The sequence below is a fragment of the Blastomyces gilchristii genome (assembly GCF_000003855.2).
Source record: "Blastomyces gilchristii SLH14081 genomic scaffold supercont1.2, whole genome shotgun sequence".
NCBI classification, from domain to species: Eukaryota; Fungi; Ascomycota; class Eurotiomycetes; order Onygenales; family Ajellomycetaceae; genus Blastomyces; species Blastomyces gilchristii.
In genome coordinates, this window is record NW_003101681.1 from 5,528,857 (window position 1) to 5,546,936 (window position 18,080).

The window sequence follows — 18,080 nt, forward strand, 5'->3', positions numbered from 1 at the left end:
TTCGACGTCAAGGATGGCAAAAAGCAGCTGTTGATCACGTGATCCATCAAACAAAGCAAACACACAACTCTATTCGGCCCTGCAAGTTTTGCACACCAATCCAAACGGCATCAAACGGAAAATCATTGACCATTTGTGTATATTATTCCAACTCGCCGATCTAGCCCAAATACTTAATTACTCATTATGGCGGACGGAATTGATAGAACGGCGGAGGGTACGTATTTCCACCCATGTTTCTTTTTCAGCTCCGCGCTAACAGCTGCGACAGAGAGGATGGAGTTCACGACCTCAAAAGAGGTGACTGTCGCGCCAACCTTTGAGGACATGCACTTGAAGGAAAACCTCTTGCGGGGTATCTATGCATACGGATACGAATCGCCATCAGCCGTACAGTCTCGCGCAATCGTCCAAATCTGCAAGGGCCGCGATACCATCGCGCAGGCACAGTCAGGCACCGGTAAAACTGCGACATTCTCAATCAGCATTCTACAAGTTATCGATACAGTTCTGAGGGAAACTCAAGGTTAGTTCATTTCTTCCTCGCTGTTTAGCCCTTTTTTAATAGGTTTGTATATGTATATAGCTCTTGTCTTATCGCCAACGCGAGAGCTTGCAACCCAAATTCAGTCCGTGGTTATGGCCCTGGGTGACTACATGAATGTACAATGCCACGCGTGTATCGGTGGCACCAACGTTGGTGAGGATATACGGAAGCTGGATCATGGTCAGCATGTGGTTTCGGGTACCCCCGGCCGTGTTGCTGATATGATCCGCCGTCGCCACCTCCGCACACGTCATATCAAAATGCTAGTACTTGACGAAGCCGACGAACTCCTCAACCGCGGATTCCGTGAACAGATCTATGATGTTTACCGTTACCTTCCTCCTGCCACGCAAGTTGTGGTCGTTTCCGCAACCCTCCCCTACGACGTTCTTGACATGACCACCAAATTCATGACTGACCCAGTGCGTATTCTGGTAAAGCGTGACGAGTTGACACTAGAAGGACTCAAACAATACTTCATTGCGGTGGAGAAAGAAGAATGGAAATTTGATACCCTTTGCGACCTCTACGATACCCTTACGATCACCCAGGCCGTTATTTTCTGCAACACGCGACGCAAGGTAGACTGGCTTACGGATAAAATGCGTGAAGCCAACTTTACCGTCTCCAGTATGCATGGCGAAATGCCCCAAAAGGAACGTGATAGTATTATGCAGGACTTCCGACAAGGAAACTCCCGTGTTCTTATCTCCACGGACGTCTGGGCTCGTGGTATCGATGTGCAGCAGGTGTCTCTAGTCATCAATTATGACCTCCCTAGCAATCGTGAGAACTACATCCACAGAATTGGTCGAAGTGGCCGCTTCGGACGGAAGGGTGTTGCTATCAACTTCGTCACCAGTGAGGACGTCAGAATCCTAAGAGATATCGAATTGTACTACTCTACCCAGATCGATGAGATGCCAATGAATGGTACGTCTTTTTGCCTCTTTTTGCGCGCCGATGTTGCATTTCCCCCCCCTGTGACTAACATGCTTCAATAGTTGCCGACCTTCTCACGTAATTGCGCCTTCGGATGGAGCAGAAATTGTAACGCATTCATTTTCTCTTCTCCTTTTCTCATCGCAATTTGCGAATGCGAGGCATTCGATTCTATTTTCCCCCTTTGGGTCCAAGATGGGTTGACTCACAGCTCATTTGTTCACGCTGCATTAAATGTCATGAGAGGCGAGTGACTGAAGGCCAGTGGGACTTGTGGAGGAAATGGGATATATTTTAAATTGGTGTGTTCAGACGCTCTCTTGTCCTATCCATATGCCTAACGCGATCTGTTTGCTCTATGAAATCGAAAGCTGACGTTTCACTCCCCCATAATCTATTTATCAGAGATACACTAGTTTTTTTTCGGCGAAATTAACTCTCCAGGGCCCCGGTCGATTACCGTTGATGACATCCTATCCGAGTCCTTGATCCTTTCGACCTTTCGATTTCTCACTTCTCTCAAGCTCTAATATGCAGTCTGAGACCTCTTTAAATATGCTAAGAATGAACCAGTGTCACGCTTTCCTTATTACGGGGGCTATCCGCGATGAAAATTAGGGGACGCAACCTTTTTTTCCCATTCATCAAATGCCATATCATTCCAATGATTTCTGCTACGGGGCAAGATATAACGTCAGTTAGGGTACCTACCGCGTATACGGATTAGGTAGTTAGCAAAAACAAAAGGATTCAGAACTTGACTTCGTTTATAAACTTACACCCAATTTCTCTCTCTCCTCTCTAAAACAATAGCCGAAGTGTTGCCAAGGCGGAGTAAATGGCGCGGCCCGCTCTCCCTCCCGTCTACTCGCAGTAGCCCCGGCTCCTAAAGCATGCTCCCCTACACACAGGTAAATCCTGTAGTTTGCCAAGAACCACTTCTGCGTCGAATAATCAGTGAGATGAGTTTTTCTGGTTTCATCATTCGAAACCTTGATTGACATGGTCCCTACATCTTATGTAACGTCAGCTTGGAGGGTGGAGCAGACACCAAATGGTGTAGTCAGCTGCTTCCGTCATGACTATTGCATAAATTGACTGATCTCGTAGATAAGGTAGCGAGTGAGTGAGTGGTTCCTCAATCTCTGACTACCAGCAAGAAGGAAATGGAAACGCCCAGCTCTAAATTCATTAGCAAGTAGCAACTACTACTATATGATAACCAACGAAACAGGAGCCTAAGGTCGGAAAAATTCAGGTGTTTGATATAACTGCGATTCTTCCCACATAACTACACATTGCAATGATGAGAACATGCATAGCAGTAATATATAACCCATCATTCCCCCCCATAAATACTCATCCAGCAACATAAGTATCCGATATTTAATAATATATAATTAATCTATCTTAAATAAAAAAATCACATATCATCCTACATCACACTCCTGTACGGCTCCCTACATGTTAAATCACCGCTGGCCTTAAAAAAAATTCATAACCCGCGATTATTAAATTCAGCCAGTCCCATAGTTACTTCCAGCTCCCAACTTCCAAGTTCCAACCAAACCCTCCTGTCAACTCCAGTGAAGCAAATAAAATCAGAGCCCACACGGGTAGGGAGAACGAAGTGATGGGAGGGGTATGGAATAAATAGTAAAGCGATGGAGGTAGAGAGTTCAGAACGTGCCAACGAACAATAAATATAAAAAGATATGAAAATGGAAGCAGAGGCGGGTTTGCGAAATGTAGGATGGAGCTGACCAAACGTACATACATACGTGACAAAAATGCAGGAGAATCGACGGGTGCAAATTATTAAGAAGGAGAGAGAGGGGGGGGGGCACAAAAACAAAAACAAAATAGTAAACCGGGAGCCAGGGAAGCCAGGGAATCAGAGAAACAAAAGATGAAAAATCCAACTAACCAATTATTAGTAAAATATAGGAAAAAAGTCACATCCTGCTCCTGTTCCCACTCCCACCTTAATCATGCACCAGTGATGCAACAGAAACTCAACCTTTGCCTGACAAGATATAAATGCCACCAAGTCAAAAGATAAAAGGCCAACGTCAAAATCTGCGTCCATGAATGCCAAACTAGTGAATGAGAATGGGGAAAGAAAAAGGGTGGTATGTCGAAATCTGGGGTCGTGGAAATATGAATAAATAAAGTCATCAGGAGTTTGGAAAAATGATGAGAGATATAAAGAAAGGGATGGAATCAGGATGGAACAGGGGTGAACATGGAAATGGTATGAGAAGAAATAGAAAATGAAATGAAGAGTAAGAATGAGTATAACTATCAGATTTAGAATTTGTTAACAAAAGCAGAGGGAAGGCAAAAGGAATTTCTTATATATGTAGATAACCTCCTACTGAATGCTGTGTATATGTTTCTGGTGATCTGTGAGGGGTGGGTGATGAGCTGTGGATCAAGTGTGTCTGTGTATCTGTATGCAGGCGTGCGCTTGGACAGGATTTCATCTTCAAAATAGACTCGACTTTTTTATGTTTGTATGTTTTTGGACCCAGTTGTGGGAATTCTGTACGCCATGCATGGTAGATGTAGGGTGGATAGAGAAAAGGATAAGTAAATAATTGCAATTCATACAAAACTAGGTAGGGGGCCAATATATAGATGTCGATGAGTTTGAGGGGAATTGCCATATTGAGTTCGCCATGCAAAAGGCGGGTGGGGTGGACGGGTGTATTCTAGCATCATGGAAATGGGATGGTGTGGTCATGTATGTACGGATGATGTTGAAATTAGGCTGGATTCATGAGAGCCGGAACCACTACTTTATCCCGGACATTTAGGACGGGTTTGCAAAAGTGCATCACGATTTAACCAACTAGCTCAAAAGTTCGGAGATCGATTGAATGTAGACCGTAGCGCGCTTGTCCGTGCCGAACTGTTCGATGGCGGCATCCGTGATTTCCCAGAAACGGGTGTGCGGGTTGGCGGATCTCGTGTCCATCTAGTAGTAGAACGGCGTGGGTCAGCAGTGTTTTCATCCACATAGGGTGTGTTTTTGATATAGAACTCACATTCGAACTTTTCGGTCATCCCCTGCCGATGCGAACATTCCCGGGTCCTTTGGATTCCATGATACGGCGTTGACGCAGCCTACGCCGTGGCCCTGAAGCGTTGCAACCAGTGTGCAATTCTCCTTGTGCCAGATGTGGATCTTGGAATCTATACGATGTGATGGTTTCAGTATCGCGGAAAACAATTCGGGGCCATGAACAAAAAGATTTTCAGCCGTACCTTCACTACCACTCACGACAAAATTCTCCGCGGCGCCACCAAAACTATTTCTAATAATATATTCATCATTTCCTTGCTGCTTCTGTCCTACATACTGCCGAGCAACTTCCCTTGTTTCGATGTCTAACAACTGCATTTCACATTCGGACGTATTTAGCAACATGTATCTAGAATCTCGGCTGATATTGATGCAGGTGAGGTCAAGCTTGATAGACATGCTATATTCCTCGGCACGAGTTTCGAAGTTATAGACGTAAATCTTTTTCTCCGTGGATATGGCGATGAGTCGACGGCCGTCGGGAGATATGGAACAGTCTCGAACTCTATATTGGCCGGACCACTTGTAAAGGGATTCGCCAGCCACACTCCAATGGCAGAGTTGGGATTGGCGATCGAGAGAGCCAGTGACAAATGAGTCACCATTTGGAGCCCATGCGGCAGAGGTTACTGGTTCATTATGGTGATCGATGGTGAGGATACACCGTCCAGTCTGGAGTTTATACAGTTAGTGCCAATGACCCTGTCTGAAAGTAGAGAGGGGCTAAGCATACTTCCACATCCCATAGCCGAGCTTTGTAATCTTGAGAGCAGCTAATGAGCTTAGAATCATCAGGACTCCATGTTGCATATGCAACGGGGCCACCATGATCAGTTAGTCTATGGATGACGCTGAAAGTGGGAACATCGTATATAATCACGATGTTTTCACGGCCTGTTGTTGCTAGTTTGGTACCATCACGAGAAAATTCAAGGTACCAGACCTCGTCCGTATGTTCACTGAGTTCGAGGGATGTTCGTAGAGGGAATTGGGATCGATCGCACTGGTGATCTGAATAAAGCGAGGGGGATTCAGCCGTGTTGTGATATAGACATTGGTTGATCTGATTCTGTTTAACGTAGTCCAGTAAAACTGCTAATCTGTGATCGGGAATCATAACAGCTGGAGATATAGATCCTAGAATTAAGACAATTATTAGGGTAGAAATTTTTTATTAACGTTACTCTGAAGAAACTCACTTGATAGCTCTCCCAATAGCCTCTGTCGTGATTGTAGTACTGAACCATCCCAACCCGCTTGCGCTCGCAAATTTTCTGCAGGGCACATCAATAGACTAGTATAGAAGTTAGATAAATAACATCCACTAATTAGTTTATTTCAAAGTGTCACTTACCTGGAAAGGGCATGTAGCTGTGCGATATCATGGTTTAACGGTGTCAGTTCCTGCCGGAGTACCATCAACGCCGTTGCAAGATCCCGTTGCTCTAATAATTCAAGGAATTTCTGCTGTCTGAGACAGAAGAGCATCTCATTTCTATCCGCCCCTTCTGCTAAAACGAGAGTGCCAAGATCGGTGTCGGTCCCACGGTCAATGGTATTTCCTCCACCTGCATCTGTCCCATTTCCCCCTCTATCCGGATAATATGAACCCAGCAAAATATCCTCTGCATCCGCCCACCGCCCATCAAGTACTGCTGACCGGAACGAAGCTACAGCGGGGCTCTCGAGCTCATATCCGGATTCCCGGCTTAATGTAGACGCAGCCTCGTTATATCCCAGATCATGCAAACTCTGAATCAGAATCCTCGTCACCTCCTCCCGATCATGGCCAAAGTATGTAGGTGAGATGGAAGCCGGCGACTTGCCAGAACCGTTTGCCTGGGGCTGGCCGTTAGGACTGGAATGCGAAGATCTGCCGTTAACCGAGTTGGAAACAGGGGCTTTTCGTAGTGGAGAAGAGGTCGAGCCATTCGATATGGGGGAGAACCCGTTTGTGTTTGAAGTTGAAGCTCCGCCGTCGGGACGCATGTTGCTACCAGCCAGGCGCCTGCGCTTGGGAGAAGGAGGAATGTCGTCTCTGTTGCGAACCCTACCTTGCTCTTCAAGCAACTGTCTGGGCGTAGCAGGATTTCCAGACCTCGACCCGGCCCTCTCAGATTGATCAGATTGATCAGGAGGAGTTCGTTCCCGACGACGGCGGCGGTTGATTAGGCGCGATCCAAGCCCAATAGTGTCACTACGGTCGGTATGTAAACCTAAGCCTGGAAGCCTTGGGGGCAGTTCGTTGCTTTGAAGGGATAGGGAAATATTCTCGTGAGTGATCTGGGCGTTAGATGGGGTCGAGGAATGGTTTGTGACGGAACCAGTAGGAGTAGAACTAGTAGTCGTAGTAGTAGCGGTGGTAGGTACGGATTCGAGGTTTGTAGTAAGGTTCGAGGGGCCGGGGGAGGCTGAGGCGGGAGTATGTGAAGGAGATTCGTCTGCCAGATCGAAGTTTGTTATTTAGCCCCTTCAGTCTGGCTCTATACAGAACCAGCTGAATAGGCCTATATGGTGAAAGGAAGCGTAAAGCGCTTTGCAACCAGATTTGAAGCTCTGGAGCTGGCTAAACGCCACAAGCTTTTCTCAACCTATAGATTTTGTGGTGATGCTAAATTTGTTGTACCCAGTGAAACAGTATGTTGATTGGTTTGCCTTGGGTTGTTCTGGTATGAGCTCTGTCTTACGTCTGCAAAGGTGCAGCGGGCGGTTAGACGGTTGAAGTTGAGAAGAACGATAAATGACCAGAGAGAAGTAGGATGAGGTAATAGGCGTACCAGCGACTCGGAAGAACCGTGAAGGAACCCCAGGAACAACAACTGATTTGCAATCTTGAGCACGTTGGGGGGTGGAAGTGGAATTTTAGTCGATGGATGGCTGTGTAGGAGGTTGGCAAGACCAGCTGGAATATTGCTGTGCTGTCGTTGTCGTCGTGGGATGTGTTTTTGCCGATATCTGGAAAGCGAGGAACAAAGTCATGCAAGAGCGACAAGAAGTAGGTTGCTAACTGGTGGGATCAGCCTAGACTGGAGGTCCCGTCAGAAACAGCTGGACAACAGCCACTCATAAGAACCAGAGCAGGAGTCTCTGCTCGAGAGTAGTAACAGTTACAGGCTTGCAGAATGAAGATGCAGAGACGAAGTAGATGAAGCTGGGATAATTATTATTAATAGCTGGATGTCGTTTGACTGTAAGCACATGATGAGGATGTAACTGTACGGTACCATAACTGTACCTAGGTATGCTTTATAGGTTTTGTGTATTTCCTGTATTCGGAGCATGTATGTTTCATGTACTGCAATGTCTGCAGCAGAGTTTAACACTGCCAGATCACAATATCATATCAGACAGACTGACTACAAACAGCAAATTACGGAAGTACAAGGAGTGGAGGTATTATTGCTATGCAGTAGGGCCTGTCAGTGACGTAATATTACATTACACCCTCGCATCGTTCAATCGTACCGTACATACGTACAACTGTATGTCATTTTTTACATTTCTCTTATTCTCTGCGTGATACTTCCGACAATATAAAATCAATAACATTAGAGATAAAGTTAAAAAAAAAAGATATTTGCTGTATAGAGTATTAAAGCTCTGTTGTTTCCTTTCACAGTTACCTCTATTTGGTTTTACCATATCCCGTCCCCACGGCAGATACCAGTCACAGGATATGTCTCTTACCACCCACCCAAGCTTGAGGATCCTGTCCATATATTCTGAGCATGGAAAGAAATAAGGCATGGTCAATTTAATTTATAGTTCTGAGAGTATTTGTAACTTTTGTACCCCAGCATACCATACATGCCCCAGGGATTTGTGACTTGTTTCAAGTCTAGGCAACTTCGAAACAAACTGATGGGGCAAGGACATTGGGAGTCATTCTCTGCAATGGCTCAAGGGGCGATACTTCTAATCGTCATCCTCCCCTCAGCCCAGCACCCCAACGACTCCGCTCTCCTACTCCTCCCCTCTTATCGTGTCACTCGGTCCGTCCCTTGACAGCCAAAGACTTGTTGTTCACGCGGGACTAGCAGTAGGGCAGGGAAGCTTGACACGGCGTGGCACTTTCCGAGGGTAGCTCCACAGCCTGGCCTCAGGTGAGTTGGTAGGTTAACACGCATACTTACGCATAGTAGTTACCTGTCCCTCGTTGTAGAACTAAAAGACTCAACGCAGTGAGATCAAGGACCAAATTCATGCTTTAGATAACTGTAAGACCTGCAGGTAAGCCCAAAACGAGAAGATAATGTGGCATATACCTGCCCAGTACTCCGTAGTGTTTCTCGTTTGATGTGGCGGCACCTGGTGATAAAAGTCCCTAGCTCCCTGTTGAATGGCTAGTTAGTTAAACCTGGCTAAAAACCTAGCGTATCTTGCCCTTATCATGTGGTCAGGGGAGAGTCTTAGGGAATTAGTTAGGGCCTGGCCTCTGTGTTTCTGTATCTGTTAGGCGCTAGAACCCTTTGCAGATATCGGCGGCGCGGGGACAGTGACGATATCTCACTTAGAGGGGGTTGCTTTGCACGCTTCAGTTGTGTATAAACTGCCAGCTATCTACGAATATAATAATATAGTAATATATGTGGAACTTTCCCTTCAACTTAAAGTAATGGTCTCAAAAGGAACTCTTCCGTTACCCGAAACCCATCATCGAGGCGGCTTAAATATAACTATGTAACACCGCATAGACTACCAGATTCAGAACATTGAATCCCTCTCACCCATCTCACCTTCAGCAGCATATAATTTTTCATGTACTAGATTCACCTCTGGCTGTAAATTGCCTGTCAGCATATCCTGTTGGATGATAATCCGGGGGTGAATGAAGATTGAATATCACGAGAATAAACAATGAATACATTAACCGTCCCACGGTAGTTATCTCCCACCAGTTTTCGTCGTGAGCTCGTCATGAGCTCGTCGTTGGTGGCATTTGGCTTCAATCAACCTACCCAAACATTCATTTGGGCTGTCCGCATTCGTTAACAACAGGCAGTGGACTAGCCCCTGAGTTTGCAAATTCGAAGTGCGAGTTTGACCACTTCCAGCTTCAAGATTCATTCTCTCCTGTTCCGTTTTCGCCTCAGCCATTCTTCGAATAAGACCATTTCAAGCCAGGTTAAGCTCGCAGAAGGGTTTTCCCAGGCTGACTGGGTTGAAGAGCAATCTCCTCCTGAGTCATTTGAGTACGAAACAGGCAGTTACCCGGGATTGTAAATCAACCAAACCCGCGAAACCCAGCTGTGCAGCATGTGTTAAAAGTCCCATTGGTGAAGTGGGGACCTTCAATTGTTTGATTGTCAGAGTGGTGTTCACCTGCAAGGTCTGTGGCGTTGATGCTATGCTCAGTCAATACAACTTCCAGGATGCATGATGGACATGTGCAGGCAGTGCAGGAAGAAAATTTTTGTAACAAGAATCCTCACATTAAGAATCCTTTCATCTTCTCATGATAGCTCTTCCTGCCTTTTCTGAAGCAGTTTATAAGGGACGAGACGAGACAAGTACAGATGTAGGTGAACCATGTAAGATGCAGAGTAGTTAGAGCCAAGGGCTTTGAGGCTTGCTGACTAAATACGCTAGTCCCAAATAAGAACTTACCTGTTTGTTTCAGTTCCGAGATTGAAAAACATTGCAATGAATATTTGAATCATTTTAAAGATTCTGTAAATTATGGATATGTCAGCCCTTTCACTTAGATTTTGATATCGAAAGGGAAAGCGGGGGACTGAAAAAGCTGCTCATAGTATACAAATAAATAACCCTGGCGGAACAATGTTAGGCTATGCTGCATGTATCATCATCAGTAACCACCCCAACGTCATCAGACCACATAGATAAGTAACTCCTCCATACACACACACCACGGGAATAAAAATCCCTGGATCATATGCTGGGCCTGGGTAGACCATCCCTGAAATCACGGCCTTCCCTCATAGAGCTCATTGTTGCCAAAGACCAAGCACACCGTCGCTTCACGCCTGTTGCTGGTGGGCTGCCAGAAGATCCACCCGTGCTCCGCGCCAACATTAGTCTTCCAAGCTCCACCCAACACCGCATACACCACCACAACCACCACCACCACTCCAACGGAACTGCAGCTCCCCGCTCCCCTCCCAACTCCCCTACTCCGCGCCTCGCACCTCCCACAATGCCGCCAAAGGACTCGAAGAACCCGCGGCCTGGTGCCGACGAAGGACACCATGGTTCTATTTACTCCGTCTCCGGGCCTGTCGTGGTTGCGGAGAACATGATCGGGTGCGCCATGTACGAACTGGTGAGTACCAACTATACATGTGCATTGTCCAAAGAAAATATACCGCCTAGAGTTATTTTCTAACCTCAGTATAAATATGCTAGTGTCGGGTGGGCTATGACCAGCTCGTTGGAGAAGTCATTCGAATCGACGCAGATAAAGCTACAATTCAAGTCTACGAGGAAACAGGTGAATGATGGCACCGAAACTCCCCACCAAACTCCACCTCTCAGACTCAAAACTAACTCGTTTCCTCCAACATTCCAGCCGGAGTAACCGTCGGCGATCCAGTCGTCAGAACAGGGAAACCATTGTCCGTAGAACTCGGCCCGGGATTGATGGAGACGATCTATGACGGCATCCAACGACCTCTCAAAGCCATTTCAGACGCCTCCCAAAGTATCTACATCCCCCGCGGCATCTCCATCCCAGCCCTCGACCGGAAGAAGAAATGGGACTTCAAACCAACCAACTTCAAAGTCGGGGACCACATTACCGGCGGCGATATCTGGGGTAGCGTGTGGGAGAATAGCTTGCTGAACGACCATAAGATCCTGCTACCCCCTCGCGCACGAGGGACCATCACCCGCATTGCCGGCCCGGGCAGCTATACCGTTGACGAGAAGCTCCTGGAGGTTGAGTTTGATGGCAAGAAGCAGGAGTTTGGCATGGCCCATGAGTGGCCAGTCCGTGTTCCCCGTCCGGTAAACGAGAAGCTGGCTTCCGATACCCCCTTCATTGTTGGCCAGCGCGTCCTCGATGCCCTTTTCCCTAGTGTTCAAGGTGGAACGGTGTGTATCCCCGGTGCGTTTGGCTGCGGGAAGACTGTTATCAGTCAGAGTGTCTCCAAATTCTCGAACAGTGACATCATTGTGTATGTTGGTTGCGGTGAACGTGGAAATGAGATGGCTGAAGTCTTGATGGATTTCCCAGAGGTAGGTTACTTACCCACATACCCATTTTTGGGCTCAGAACTAACTGGCAGCCCAGCTTTCAATAAACATCGACGGCCGTAAAGAGCCCATCATGAAACGCACGTGTCTGATTGCGAACACCTCCAATATGCCTGTCGCTGCCCGCGAGGCTTCCATCTACACCGGCATTACGGTTGCAGAATATTTCCGTGACCAGGGTAAAAACGTCGCCATGATGGCAGACTCCAGCTCGCGCTGGGCTGAGGCGCTCCGTGAAATCTCAGGACGATTGGGTGAGATGCCGGCTGACCAAGGCTTCCCTGCTTACCTTGGAGCCAAGCTTGCCTCATTCTACGAACGTGCCGGACTGAGTATCGCGCTTGGTAGCCCCGAGCGGAAAGGAAGTGTCAGTATTGTCGGCGCTGTCAGTCCCCCTGGTGGTGATTTCTCCGACCCGGTCACCTCCAGCACCCTTGGCATCGTCCAAGTCTTCTGGGGTCTTGATAAGAAGCTCGCGCAGCGAAAGCACTTCCCATCCATCAACACTTCCGTTTCATACAGCAAGTACACCAACGTGCTCGATAAATTCTACGCGAAGGACCATCCGGAATTCCCACGGCTCCGAGACAGAATCAAAGAACTACTCACCAACTCCGAAGACCTGGACCAGGTCGTGCAGCTCGTTGGTAAATCCGCACTCGGCGACCCAGACAAGATCACGCTGGACGTCGCCGCGCTGCTCAAGGATGACTTCTTACAACAGAACGGCTACAGCGATTACGACCAGTTCTGCCCGCTGTGGAAGACCGAGTATATGATGAAGGCGTTCATGGGATATCATGATGAGAGTCAGAAAGCCATTGCACAGGGTCAGAGCTGGGCCAAGGTTCGCGAGGCGACGGTGGAGATCCAGAATGCGTTGCGGGGGATGAAGTTTGAGTTGCCTGAGGATGAAGAGGCTGTCACCCAAAAGGTATGGTTGGACCGTGGCTTTTTCCCCCACTCTTACCCCCCGATATTACATTATTGCACATATCTAACGTTTCTTGAAAATTACAGTACGAAAAAATCCTGCAGGACATGTCTGAGAAGTTCGCGTCGGTATCTGATGTGTAGAGATATTCGGTGGTTTTAAATGTTTTATGACTGTTTACAACCATAGCTTCCTTCCCTCCTTTACATTATTTCCCTTTTGGCTTGTCTTTTTGTAAGAGTTGCACGCGCGTGTCCCTCATTTATTTAAGTTCTTTATATTTGTGTTTTCGCTGGTATGAAGGGCTTCCAAAGGGGGAGTGCCCACGGCGATACCCTCCTCAGGCTGCTATGCATTTACGTAGTCTCCAGCTTTTGTCTGTTCCTTTATTTGATTGATTGTGCTGGATGATCTAATAGATGGAAAAGTGTTTGTTGATGAGGTATACGGCTTCCAATTTTTTTCTTTAAATTTTTTTGTTAATTTCTTAAGCTTTGTTCCTTCATGTAAGGAGGGATGGATGGGGTTTCCGACGTGGGCTCGCCGGCGGTTTTGTATAACTGCTTGTATTAATACTTTTGGGAACAGTCTGACGAAAGAAACAGAGTATTCCGTGCTTTCGGTCCATTTCCTGGGTGAAAGCCTTCATTTCAGTTCAAAAATAGAGGTTCATTCAAATGGTTGCCTGTCACCGGCGCAATACATAGCTTGGGATGTCAGCAATCCAACAGAATCTAGAGTATGTATCACGCTTGCATTCCCCATACACTTTTGCAGAAGCCGAGAATTTTGCAAAAAACGACCTCTCAAAACAGAATTAAAGAAAACAGGACCCCTTTCTCAAGGTCAGTATGGGGCAAGTGGGCAAGCGGGCATTTTGTGGCCGCCTCTTCTACAAAGGATATTTCCGCTCCAGCAACCATCGAGGAATATTCCGTGCATGCATCTTTCGGTTTACTCCGATGTCCTGATGGACAGCGAATTTTCTTTCCTGTAACTCTTCTTCCAACACTTTATCCATATAGTACGCGTGGTATCCAGCAATCCCCTTTTCAAAGAGAGCGCTGAGCCACACATGGTAAGACAAAAGGTTGGGAGATTGGCACCAGAATTCATGGGCTGTCCAGAATAACAATGATGTTGCAGGCTGTGATCTTATCGTTGTCGTTGAAAGAAGGCAGATGCCTAATTGTTGTTTTGGTGGTGGTTAATAAAAAAGAAAAAAAAAAAAGTGCGCGAATATATAGTTATATGCTTAGTCATCCGCTAGTAGAAGGATATCATCATGCGAGTTCATCATCCATTTCTCCATCTTCATGCCCAAACAGCTCCACACAGAAACAAAGCATTCCCTCCGTACGATAGCTGTCTTCCGCCCTACTATTCCCATACATCCCCTAGCACTGAGCTATCTTGGATGCGCCTTTCACTCGACATGTCAGCGACCCCGTCTGGTTACTCGTGGGTTCCCCCATATTGATTGTTCCCTACTCTCTTATTGTCGGCGCCTTGCTGGCCCGTACATAGATCGCTAACATTGAACGGGTGTTTTTGTTCCACCACCAAATAGCATAAACGTCAATGACCCCAGTCTTATTTCGCTGGTAAATAAGCTGCAGGATGTCTTCACGACCGTTGGAGTATGTTATCTTGCTCTAACTGCGCACCTCTTGGGGCGACACATGGGATACTGATACCGATACTGATACTGCTCCCATTTAGGTACAAAATCCCATTGATCTACCACAAATAGTGGTTGTTGGTTCGCAGTCGAGTGGAAAAAGTTCCGTATTGGAGAATATCGTTGGAAGAGATTTGTGAGTGGCACCATTTCCAATGGTATTGCACCCGGAGAAGCCCAAACTGACAGGAGACCAACTTCGTCTTCCTCTTTTTCCTTGGTGAAAATTAGTCTCCCTAGAGGTTCTGGAATTGTCACTCGACGGCCACTTGTTCTGCAACTTATCAACAGACCAGCCTCGAAAGCACAGACGAATGGTGTTAAGGATGACAAGCTCGATACCACCGATAAGGAGGCCAACGTGGACGAGTATGGCGAATTCCTACATATCCCTGGCCAGAAATTTTACGATTTCAACAAGATCAGAGATGAGATTGTACGCGAGACGGAACAGAAGACTGGACGCAATGCGGGCATTTCGCCAGCTCCGATTAACCTGAGAATATACTCCCCTAATGTCCTGACACTTACTCTCGTCGACCTGCCGGGTTTAACCAAAGTCCCCGTCGGAGATCAACCCAAGGATATCGAGAAGCAAATAAGAGATATGGTGTTGAAGCAGATCAGCAAGCCAAATGCTATCATCCTCGCCGTCACCGCAGCGAACCAAGATCTTGCGAACTCCGACGGCCTCAAACTTGCCCGAGAGGTCGACCCGGAGGGACAACGTACCATTGGTGTGCTTACAAAAGTAGACCTTATGGATGCGGGCACGGATGTAGTAGATATTCTTGCTGGCAGAATTATTCCATTGCGCCTTGGCTATGTGCCCGTCGTCAATCGTGGACAACGGGATATTGAGAATAAAAGACCTATTTCCTATGCGTTGGAGCACGAGAAGAATTTCTTTGAGAACCACAAGGCTTATCGGAATAAGTCGACTTACTGTGGAACACCATATCTGGCAAGGAAGTTGAATTTGGTATGCTCGGATTGAAAGAATGATTATATACCCCCCGTCTCTATATAAGCTAACAATCAGTTGTTCTAGATCCTCATGATGCACATTAAACAAACCCTTCCCGATATCAAAGCCCGTATCGCAGCCTCTCTCCAGAAATACACTGCAGAACTCCATCAGCTTGGCGACTCCATGCTCGGAAACAGCTCAAACATAGTGCTTAACATAATCACAGAGTTCAGCAATGAATATCGGACAGTGCTAGATGGTAACAACCAGGAACTATCTAGCGTTGAACTCTCCGGCGGTGCGCGTATTAGCTTTGTTTTCCATGAACTCTATTCCAACGGTGTCAAGGCAGTCGATCCATTTGACCAAGTCAAGGATATCGATATTCGGACAATCCTATACAACTCGTCAGGTTCCTCGCCAGCGCTCTTCGTCGGGACAACCGCTTTTGAGCTTATTGTGAAGCAGCAAATCAAGCGGCTCGAAGATCCCAGTCTAAAATGCGTCTCTCTAGTCTACGACGAGCTAGTGCGGATCCTGAGCCAGCTCCTCAACAAGCAACCGTTCCGGAGATACCCACAACTGAAAGAGAAATTCCATAGCGTTGTCATTTCGTTCTTCAAGCAGGCGATGGACCCCACGAATAAGCTAGTTAAGGATCTTGTGGCGATGGAGTCGTGTTATATCAATACAGGCCACCCGGATTTCTTAAATGGGCATAGGGTAAATAACATATATCTCTTTTTCTCCACCTTCCTTACCCTGTCTTCTCTTATGCTTACTATCCTTTCACATTAGGCAATGGCAATTGTCAACGAACGAAACGCCGCCAGTAGACCAACACAGGTTGACCCCAAGACTGGAAAACCTCTGCCTGCATCCGCAGTGCCACCACGAGCGGCAAGCCCATCTCTGGACTCCATGTCGGACACCAACAGCGGCTTCTTCGGCAGCTTTTTCGCATCAAAAAATAAGAAGAAGATGGCTGCAATGGAGCCGCCCCCACCTACACTCAAGGCCTCGGGGACATTGTCTGAGCGCGAGAATTCTGAGGTTGAGGTTATTAGTATGTTTTCCTTCCCTCCTCCTAATCCAAGCAAATTAAATATATCCCATGATTGTATGTACGTATTGTAGGTATACTAACCGTCGACACCGCCAGAACTCCTAATAAGCTCCTATTATAATATCGTCAAGAGAACTATGATCGACATGGTACCCAAGGCCGTCATGCTTAACCTCGTTCAGTACGTTTTCTTCTTCTTCTTTCTTTCTTTCATTCTTTCCCTCGACAACTCCCCCACTAAGCTTTGATTTCTCGTTTCTCGATTTTTCCTATCCATTTTCTCCTCCTTATATATATACTCACCCGCTTTTCTAGACATACCAAAGATGAAATGCAACGCGAACTCCTCGCCCAGATGTACCGGGCCGATGAGCTGGATGATCTCCTCCGTGAAAGCGAGTACACCATCCGCCGGAGAAAGGAGTGTCAGCAAATGGTGGAAAGTTTGACAAGGGCTAGTGAGATTGTCAGTCAGGTTCAGTAGAGGATAGTAGGTAGGCGTGCGGGAAGGGATGATTTCTGGTTTTTTGCTCTGCTTTGTTGATTGATACGTAGGTAGCTGTTTAGAGATTTTATGTATAGGTTCTATTTCGTTACATCTTTGATTGGGTTGTGTTATATTTTTTACGTTGTGTTTCTTCTTATTTTTTTTATTTTTTTTTTTTTCCCTGTCCAAGCCTGCCATTGTTTGCCCTTGTTCCTATCCTAGAACATTCCCTGTTGTTTTTCTTTTATTTAGATAGCCCACTTGTTGTCTGTTGTTTTTTTATTTCAATTTCATTTTCTTCTTTTCGGTTTGAGCTTTCTGTACTTCTGTCATCCTTTCCTGGTATTCATAACTTGTTGCTAATCCTTCCCACACTCTTTTCAAGACAAGTTTTTAATCTTCATCTCACAACTTATAAGAGAAATGCTGCCATTCACACTAGAAATTCATAAATTGTAACACGGAAACTGTGAAATGGGCTTTCTTATAGTAAGTGAACATCAGATGAAAGCCTTTAAACCCACTGCATCAACTAGAAACACACTCATATATTGTTAAGAGTGTATATTTCATAATGAATGTGTTTAGTGAAACAAATCTTCAGATTACATCATCTGAGATTTGAGCAGTGAGCTAGAATCTATCTGACTCTGCGGAGCGACGCGCCGGAATTGGTCTGCGCAAGTATGACCTCCGACTCCCCAGACAAAACCAGGAAATTGCTGTGGTCATAGCCACCCATACGTGAAGCCAACCTCTGCCATCGCGCATTGGGATTTCCACACGTCGAAAAATTCATTCAAGTGGTGATATTGCAAACGTAATTTACACAAAGGGGCCGACACAATTACGAAATGACTGCTGAGGGGTACGGCTGTCGTTACTGGATACGCAGCGTAAGTGCGCCTGAGGTTGAATGCACTATGGCTGCTGACTGTTCTTTCGCAGATGGTACACATCCTTCTCGATCTTACCAAGGAGGAGTATTTATATCCCGGCAACTACTTTGCGAGATATGTGGGCACCTCTCCATACTCGATAACTACCATACGACGAAGCCACGCGCGTCCATGCACTGGGTACCAGGCAAATTCCTAGGTAACCTCCTACCTTAAGTGACTGTTGAAGAAGAATGTGTAGGGCTGATAAA

General features: G+C 46.5%; 5 protein-coding genes across 6 annotated transcripts; 3 read left to right on the forward strand and 2 right to left on the reverse strand.

The window, feature by feature from the left end:
- The first annotated feature begins 13 nt into the window (after positions 1–13).
- BDBG_01515 (translation initiation factor 4A) lies at positions 14–2,949 on the forward strand. Its single transcript, XM_002628561.2, has 5 exons — positions 14–217; positions 272–526; positions 587–1,480; positions 1,552–1,791; positions 1,895–2,949. Exons 1-4 carry the CDS (start codon positions 187–189, stop codon positions 1,569–1,571), a joined length of 1,200 nt encoding a protein of 399 aa, XP_002628607.1. The 5' UTR covers positions 14–186; the 3' UTR covers positions 1,572–1,791; positions 1,895–2,949.
- BDBG_01516 (WD domain-containing protein) lies at positions 2,557–7,908 on the reverse strand. The gene is made up of 7 exons (XM_031720370.1): positions 7,355–7,908; positions 5,932–7,266; positions 5,777–5,871; positions 5,311–5,714; positions 4,760–5,249; positions 4,540–4,687; positions 2,557–4,469 (listed from the first exon to the last, which is right to left on the reverse strand). The coding sequence occupies exons 2-7, from the start codon at positions 6,564–6,566 to the stop codon at positions 4,349–4,351; spliced, it is 1,893 nt and encodes a 630-aa protein (XP_031576522.1). The 5' UTR covers positions 6,567–7,266; positions 7,355–7,908; the 3' UTR covers positions 2,557–4,348.
- A 716-nt stretch (positions 7,909–8,624) lies between these two features.
- Positions 8,625–10,106, reverse strand: BDBG_16401. Of its 2 annotated transcripts, XM_031724361.1 has the most exons (2): positions 10,010–10,106; positions 8,625–9,922 (listed from the first exon to the last, which is right to left on the reverse strand). In XM_031724361.1, the coding sequence occupies exon 2, from the start codon at positions 9,672–9,674 to the stop codon at positions 9,462–9,464; it is 213 nt and encodes a 70-aa protein (XP_031576523.1). In that variant the 5' UTR covers positions 9,675–9,922; positions 10,010–10,106; the 3' UTR covers positions 8,625–9,461. The 2 variants fall into 2 exon arrangements, with proteins under 2 accessions (XP_031576523.1, XP_031576524.1); XM_031724362.1 differs by having other exon boundaries at positions 8,755–10,088.
- Positions 10,107–10,473: 367 nt separating this feature from the next.
- On the forward strand, positions 10,474–12,869 carry BDBG_01518 (V-type proton ATPase catalytic subunit A; the record flags this gene model as incomplete). The annotated part of the gene is made up of 5 exons (XM_002628564.1): positions 10,474–10,860; positions 10,944–11,028; positions 11,107–11,774; positions 11,830–12,726; positions 12,813–12,869. 5 exons carry the CDS (start codon positions 10,474–10,476, stop codon positions 12,867–12,869), a joined length of 2,094 nt encoding a protein of 697 aa, XP_002628610.1.
- A 1,066-nt stretch (positions 12,870–13,935) lies between these two features.
- On the forward strand, positions 13,936–17,642 carry BDBG_01519 (vacuolar protein sorting-associated protein 1). The gene is made up of 8 exons (XM_031720371.1): positions 13,936–14,187; positions 14,297–14,366; positions 14,449–14,543; positions 14,639–15,389; positions 15,459–16,100; positions 16,176–16,443; positions 16,540–16,624; positions 16,759–17,642. Exons 1-8 carry the CDS (start codon positions 14,012–14,014, stop codon positions 16,925–16,927), a joined length of 2,256 nt encoding a protein of 751 aa, XP_031576525.1. The 5' UTR covers positions 13,936–14,011; the 3' UTR covers positions 16,928–17,642.
- Positions 17,643–18,080: the final 438 nt, after the last annotated feature.